The sequence below is a fragment of the Pyxicephalus adspersus genome, chromosome 11 (genome assembly GCF_032062135.1).
Source record: "Pyxicephalus adspersus chromosome 11, UCB_Pads_2.0, whole genome shotgun sequence".
NCBI lineage: Eukaryota > Metazoa > Chordata > Amphibia > Anura > Pyxicephalidae > Pyxicephalus > Pyxicephalus adspersus.
In genome coordinates this window covers 24359412-24367302 of record NC_092868.1, presented here as the reverse complement: position 1 = coordinate 24367302, position 7891 = coordinate 24359412, and the positions used below count along the sequence as shown (strand labels likewise).

At 40.2% G+C, this 7891-nt stretch overlaps 1 protein-coding gene across 2 annotated transcripts; it reads right to left on the bottom strand.

The window, feature by feature from the left end:
- Positions 1–549: 549 nt before the first annotated feature.
- On the bottom strand, positions 550–7104 carry AKT1S1 (AKT1 substrate 1). 2 transcript variants are annotated; one of them, XM_072426279.1, is made up of 5 exons: positions 6954–7104; positions 4621–5116; positions 3566–3646; positions 2515–2660; positions 550–949 (listed from the first exon to the last, which is right to left on the bottom strand). In XM_072426279.1, the coding sequence occupies exons 2-5, from the start codon at positions 5093–5095 to the stop codon at positions 815–817; spliced, it is 837 nt and encodes a 278-aa protein (XP_072282380.1). In that variant the 5' UTR covers positions 5096–5116; positions 6954–7104; the 3' UTR covers positions 550–814. The 2 variants fall into 2 exon arrangements, with proteins under 2 accessions (XP_072282380.1, XP_072282381.1); XM_072426280.1 differs by having other exon boundaries at positions 6943–7058.
- Between the last annotated feature and the right edge of the window lie 787 nt (positions 7105–7891).

Sequence of the window (7891 nt, the reverse complement as noted above, 5' to 3'; positions counted from 1 at the left end):
CCAATCTTGTTTAAAATAACCAAGGTAATTGTGCAAAAGTTGAAATTGCAGGTGGTGGCGAGTCAACCTTTCAGCAACGCTAATTCCTGTCCCATGTTATAGCTAAGAATTTAAAAATTGTTCCAGCCAATAGATATAGCTTTCCCTTTTGGTCACTAGTTACTGATTCTGGTTCCAAGTAAACCACATTTACAACCAGATAATAAACTGCAAGACCAACAAGCCTGGTTTGACCTACCATAGCAAGCAAGGCCACTATTAAAACTATATACATTCAAAATAATTGAGTGGAAGTTCACAAGAGATCATTTTCTATTACATTCAGTTTTCTTTAAAAAACAGAAACAGTAATAGCAGTCACACTTAAACGATTTAGAGCAAAGATACTTCTTTGGGGGAACAATGGGTACTCATCTTAACAGAGCAATACCTCCAAAGGAAGCCAGCAAGTCACATGCTGAAAATGTGCTGCCTTTTAGTAAAAAGTGTTCCTGGAGAAGTGGTGAATGTAGGACGCTTTGACTTCACACAAGCAATAAGACAACAAAACAAGGTATATTCCTCTTTATTGAGGCAGAATTAAAAAAGTGGGGGTAAAATCTGACAATCATTAGGGTACCCATTTTTGTCAGGCCTATGAAAGAAAAAAAAGTTAAAATTTGAAGTTTACTACATTAGGAAGTGAGCCAGTCAACCTCCTAATGGTTTGGAGTTTCAAAAAAAAAAAAAAAAAAATATGGGAAGCTTCTTTGCTGATTCTTGTAAGAAAAGTCTTTAGTGTTCAGACCAGTGAGCAGGTGATCCTGTGCATCACCTAGTATTTCCGGTATATTTTCTGGAAGTCCCCAGTATTCAGTCGAGGGCGAGGAAGATCCCCAAAAGGCTGAGTGTTATCATGGGCCAGAGCCCTCATGCTGGCAGCAATCCGGTCTAGATCTGGAGATGGAAACTGAAAGGATCCAATTAGTAGGCAATACATTAACATCAAGTTACACATCAGGTAGTAAATGTGTTAACAGCCAATACACCATTTCTATACAGATTGTTCACTTGTGCAGTATGGTCTATCCATACTGCATATTAAGGTGTAAAGTCTTCCTGAATAATCCTAGAAAACTGGAATTACAGTAGCTGTGCCACTACACCTTAATTTTACTTAAGCACAAGGTTTGCATAGGGCTGTCCTTCAGAAGCTGTACTGAGACTAATGCAATACCAATTTGAACACTTCTATTTGCTCCTAGCACACATAAGTTACAGACCAAGGGTGTTTGGCTTGTGGTTTGCTAGGCCACTTCTAGACCCTATGCCCACACTTTGCACTGACTTTACATTGCTAAAGCAGTTAGTCAAGAGGAAGGCACCCAGTCTAAACACAGATGGGCATTTCACTTTGACATACAAGTGCTGCAGCCATGTTATTATTTGTCCAACAAATGCTATTAGAGAAGCTCAATGTACTTATTTTTATAGTCTGCCTAGGGTCAGGCACTAAATTAGGAGGACTTAGATTACATAAACTGACATTTCTGACCTTGTTAAACACTTTGCTGATTTGGGTACTGAAGCACTAAACCAGAATGTGAATGCAGTGCAGGTATTATGCCAATGGCCTGTATACAAGTTGTGCTGCTAGCTACTGTGTAAGGCTACTAAAAAAACCTAAACAGGCTTTCAATCTAGGAATTGCTATTCTTAAGACCAGTTAAGTAATGGCAGCTTACATAAAGGAATACCAAGTAACAATTTGCAACCTGGCACAAAAAAAAAAAAAAAAAAAAAAAAACACAATCTTTACAAAACTGCCCTTCATCACAGCATTTAATAAATAACCATGCTTAGACATGGGCTGAAAGTAATCCAGTGTACTAGCATTGCATATAAAAAAAAATTCTGTATAAAAAGTCAGGAGTAGATCACTTGTGTGCACAAGGCACTTTTACCACAGCAAGTAAGTTTTAATATGTGGAACATGGATGTTTTTTATGCTTCACCATGCCAAGAAACTTTGCACTTTTGCATTTTAGTCAATTTTACCAATTGGCAAGAGCCACAAGTAGTACGTTTTACTGATCTTATACAGGTTGACAATCAAATCTGGCAACCTCCAGACCTGAGGAGTGTCAGATTTTAAAAAATTTCAGGTTTTTATACTTACCCACACACACAAGCCAGCCTTCCTCTTGCAGCACTGCAGACATCTGACCCAGTTCCAGTGAGCTGGCATGTCTCAGGGTGTATTTAGTTTAGCAAGCAAGAACCAGCAAAACAGCACCATGAAACATTAGTGACCAAACAGTGTACTGCAGTCCCTGGATTGAAACCGCAACCTGAAAATCATGCTGAGAAATTAAGGTTTCAGATTATCAATGACCGGATTTTCAATTGTCAACCTGTATAGCATTGAGGACAGTCTTGTGTTATACAGTGGTATAAGCCACATCATTCTAATGCCAAATAAAGCATAAATCCATGACCATGAAAAAAAAATTATAGCTCTCCACTTATACTGACCTTTCCACCTTCTTCATCTGAGGATTTGTTTGCCTGTCTTTTCTCTTTAAAGCCCCATACAGGCACAGTGACTGGAAGGGACTTTGCATACTGCTGGAGATTGCGTTGGGGAGGGTGTCCAGGGGCATCGTCAGTTAAGCTCCCATCTGTCAAGAGACCAGCAGGTTTGTTAGACATTTCATAAATATATAAAATTGAAAATTTACACTGATGAATTATGAAGTCATAAGCCATAATTTGTCAGTGAAATCTATAAGGCTCTGACCCAATCAACACTGCACACAGCAGAGTGGAACCTGCTGCTCCACACACACCTGGTGTTTTAGGATTGATTCAGTATAGGTTTGCTACAGAGCCCATTTAAAGACTAATACAATACCACTTTTTCACAGGTCAGTTCTATTGGCAGAAACCCATTTTGTACTTGTCAACAGTGGTATGACTTCATGATCAGAGCCCAATATCTACATTAAAAGCAGGTTTGCACAATACCACATGCTGCATTTCTGACGGAATGGGAAAGAGTAAAGGTCTTTGCATTATTGCTGTGGTCTTTTTCCTCCCATATTGGTGGGACAAGCAAACCAAGAATGTATGGGTTTAGAATAAACAAAAGGGCAAATACAACATATGTCAAAGTCATGAGGCTTGACATGTTTTAGTACTAGTGACCCCCATTTGCACCACTACATTGCAGTAACAGGCATTTTGATTTGCATAACAATGTGCATTCAGTGTAGCCGCTTTGAGATATACAGATTTACAAAGATGCGGTGGGTATGTGTTTAGGTACAAATGTGGTCCATCAAGGCCCATACAAGTACTGACAGCCATGAACCCCAACGGGAATGAGACCACCTCTTCTTTAGGCCAGCACAGATGTATTTGGGGGGAGAAGAGGTTCTTGATGACAAAAGGCATTGAAAAGGAATAATGTATTCCCCTCCATGCAACAGATGATTATTGTTCTATCCTTACAATGAAAAACAAACCAAAGAAGCCCAAAACTACTTATCAAGCTCTATATAACATGAACAAATTCAACCCCTACCATCAGTGCTCTCTTCCTGGTCAGATTCAAAGAAAGGTTCACAGTCTTGGCTGTTAGAGTCTTCATCCATCACAAAGAGTCCTGCAAAAGGAACCAACATTTAGGAATTCACATGCCAACACCAATACAAGTTAGTAGAATGCACCACCTAGTGGAGAAGTAGTACAATTTAATAAGTCTACCTTGGGTATGTAAGGATACTAGCCCCACCAATTCAATTATAGTGGGATCCTTGTCACTTAAAGTCAGCCTAAACATTTCAGGAGCACATAAAACAAGTCACTAACCTGGTTACAGTTTGAGAAAATCCCTTTTACCAAAATTCATGCCTCTTCCCTACCAAATCTTTTTCCTTAGAATTAAATCTAAAACAGGGAGGGAATAAGACCCTAACTGGTGTTCCAGGCTTCCATGTTTCTAGATCCCTGTGGTCTCAGAAGTACAAGTATAGATCCTCCCCACCCTGCTTTTATCTCTTGCAATGGGGTGGGGTGGGGAAGGTAGGAGGTGTGGAAGCCAGACAGCTTAACACAGCCTAGCAACCACTACATATCTTTATACACCATTAAAGCCTATATAGGCACCTTAAAGGAGACTAGTCTATCCCCAACCACATATCGCACAAACCAGGGATTTGGGGCAAGCAGTAAAAAGCCATCTTAAAATGCCAAGTGTTAGAGAGAATGCCCCTGTGACATGAATCACTGTGCAGGTCAGTACACCCATGATGTGGGGAGCCTCAAGTTAAATGAGACTGCCAGGACAGTAGAGATGACATCCTTTCATTATACATGCAGAAAAATCTTGCTTCTGCTGGGGAGGGACTTTTTTTTTTAAAAAAAAAGGTACATTTTTGACACCATCATACAGAATTCCTGTCATCAGTGCCAGCTCCCGATTAAAAGCTGTGTGGTCAAAGTGTGATCTTGTATGCAATTTGCCAAGCAGCTTCAAAGAGTGGCTGCTTTGGAATGTTTGAGCACATATGCCAAGATAGAGTCCCCTTCCATTACTATGGGGGTGGAGAGAAAAAAAAAAAGTCATTAGAGTCTCACCTGTCGAGTCACTTGGATCACTATCTGTTTTATGCAGTTGGCTATGCTTGTTGTAATCATAATCTTCTTCCTCAGGTGCATTAAAGTGTGGCAGTGGCTGCTCAGGCAGTTGATTTTGGGGCTTTGATTGTTCACTGTCCTCAGTTACCGAGAAGCCCTCCTTGCCATAAATTGAAGGGTAGCTCTTGGAGTAAGAGTTCTGTCTGCCTCCAGTGGTTTCATTGCTGGTCTTGTTTATGGGCAAAGGGCTGGTAAAAGCAGTGGTTTTGTGCACTACAGCAATGTCATCAATATACCTCTGAGTAGCCTCATGTAGCACCCCACTACCATGAACAGTATAGGAATAGGTGGTCAGCAACTTAGATTTGTAGGCAGTGATTAGCACAATGTCATTTCCAGTCAGTCTGCGGTATTTGTCTGCAGCGTTGATCAAGGCCTCCCAGGCTTCCTTGTGGTTATCCGCCATGTCAGTCATGTTCAAGCAGTCAGTTACAACCTGCCAATGGAGAATGGACATTCTGTTACTTAAGGACAATTTTACATACTCTGGCACAAAAGATCAATGTGCATAAAATATGTTTAAACTGCGGTCATGAAGCAACACCAATAAATGATGCTGAAGCATCAAACAGTATGCCGACTGGGTGCTTTGTCACTTCAAGACCACTGAAGTCCAAAGCTCAATAAAAATTTGCAAGTGCTCCCAAGTATTTCCCCCCCCCCCCCATAATATGCATCAGGACAAGGAGCATTCAATTTTGACCTATTTTCTATGTACCTAGGGATTCAAATATGCATAGTTAACTGGTTTGATCACCCCATGAAATGTAATGGGAAGACCATCCACAATCATTGTATATAGCACAGGTGGTTGTTTCTGTTGAAATGCACTAAAATATAAGTGCTTACTATCAAATTCCCACAGAAATAGACAACATGCCCTGGTCTGAACTGGTTGCAAATTAAATCCAACACTTTAGTCTCCACTTCAAATGAAGAAAGGGTTTGATATCCTGTACAGAAATTACATTGTTTCCAATATCTTTGAAGCAGTACCACACTGAAATTGTGGATACACCTAAGAGTGTAAGCAAAACACAAGTGCAGGGAAGTCAAGGGAGACTTTGCATGTCTTTTTTGCCAGAAAAAAAAACCCAAAACATTTGGAAATGATTTTCCTTCTGTGTTGAGAGCTAGAACAAGCATGGGCAAACTACAGCCCACAGGTCAAATACAGCCCTTCAGGCTTTTTAATGTGGCCCATCAAATATTGGTACAAAGTTGTCCACTGGCTAAAAAAAATGGAAAGCGATTTGAACTTATGTTTTCTTTTGCTTTTAGTAAACAGCTTTTATACAGAAGAAATAATGAGCAAAGACTGGGGTTCCCCAGTCCTCATTTCTTCATTTTGATTAAGGGGTAGGCAGATCTATTACTGACAAGATAGATTAGAGTCACTCCCCCACACTATTGTAGCTTTTACACATGTTTATATATAAATTCATACAAACACTCCATTCATCTGATACTGGCCCAGCCCATCTGTCAAATTTTAAAACTCATTGTGGCCCCTGAGCCAACAAGTTTGCCCACCCCTGAGCTAGAAGCAAGTCTCTTACATGGGGCATAACTGGAAAAAAAACCCCACAACAGTGTTGAACAAAAGTGTCTTTGTATGGGATGACCACAATAGTACAAACTCCTCCAATTTCTAAGGATATATGCTTTAGCACAAGCATAAAAACTAATGAAGCATTCCATCACCCCATAGATACTCAAGCAATGCAATAATCAAACTTGGCAACATTTTAAAGAGTTAATTCAGTCAATCAGGGAAACAAATGCAGCAAGAACTCTTAAACTTGCATTTTGATGGATATTTCAATGGATTATTAGGGCAGTGATCATCAATTGTATTGAAACAAGTTGATGGCATATTTATTTTTTAATAAAATAATTCTGTTGAAGTTGTTTGGGTTTGAAGTGAAAATAACTGTTGAACCAGAAGTCCCAGCATACAACTGTATATCAAACCACCTCCATGGTGAGTAACAATACAAAGTGTTCACTCAATAACATACCCAAAGGACGGTGGGTCATGAAGGACTACAACCCCCAGCACGGCCGATGCAAGACAATAATGTTAACACGGATAACCAAGTTTATTGGCTTTCGTGACCTACATTGCAAGCAAACAAAACATGCTGAGGACTAGCTGACAAGCTACACCCCCTTACCACTAAGGCGCATACAGAGTTCCCCCGTCCCCCCCTAAAGGAACATGCATATGAAGACAGGTGGGAGACAACAAGGATCGTCTACCTGTGCAATACCTGATAATATCCAGCAGTCTTTACACTCAGCCCCGAGCCCCTGGGGTCGCGCAGTTACCAACGTCACCACTGGCCTATCCCACGAACCACTCACTCCCCCTTTTAAACCCCTACTTGGACCGCCCCTTTTTATTGACCACACCCCTAACTAACTTGATTGCTACTCACTGCAGGAGATCACCACAGGTGTCAAGAAAAACAGGATCTAATATTATCTAATTTTCCATGTAAACAAGTTCTCCCCAAATTCTACAATCGCCCACAACAAATATGGCGCTAGCTGCCTCACTCACTAGGTACTGCGTTACTGTAAATTATAGTGCTCTTTCTGTGGCACTTGACAGTGGAATTGCGCGTCATACGACAAGTATTTAGGGTGTGAACAGACTGTATGGTCAAATGCTTCTGAAATGTTACTGTGTTATGTGAAATAATAGGGGTTGCCCTTACTAAAAATGGCGACACCAGCCTGTAGTTGTGCATGTGTGGGAGGTTGTTGACACTTTCCATTGCTCTGAGTTGTTTAAAAGAAACAGCCCCATTGAAAACGTGTTTGCAGACTCATCTGTCTTTACACGTTTTGCACATTCATTTAGGTTACCTGAGTGTCTTCTCACATGACTCACAGGAAGAGGACTGAAAGCTTTAAAGACGATAATCAGCCTTGCCAGATGTTTTTAATTTTCATTTTTGAAGTTGCAGCTTTTGTAATAAACTTTTGCAGAGTGCAGTAACACTTATTATGCTGGAATTTGTGTGTTGGAGATTGCTTTGATTATTACAGCAACATTTCTTCTCTTTAAACAGTGCTACATAATAAAAATACATAACCCCCAAAAAAGCCGCACAAATATTTATTCAGACTGCCTTTAGCACTAAACATTGCACACATTCACTATGGTATCATTTCTATAATCTTATTCAAAGTTACAACATTA

Bases quoted from the DNA above. Each gene is read 5' to 3' on its own strand.
- AKT1S1 (XM_072426279.1), bottom strand. From the start codon at position 5,095: ATGACTGACATGGCGGATAACCACAAGGAAGCCTGGGAGGCCTTGATC. The intron at 3,647-4,620 runs GTGAGACTCTAA...TTCCTTTTGCAG, and splicing joins TGATCCAAGTGACTCGACAG to GACTCTTTGTGATGGATGAA. The intron at 950-2,514 runs GTCAGTATAAGT...GGATCCTTTCAG, and splicing joins CAGATGAAGAAGGTGGAAAG to TTTCCATCTCCAGATCTAGA.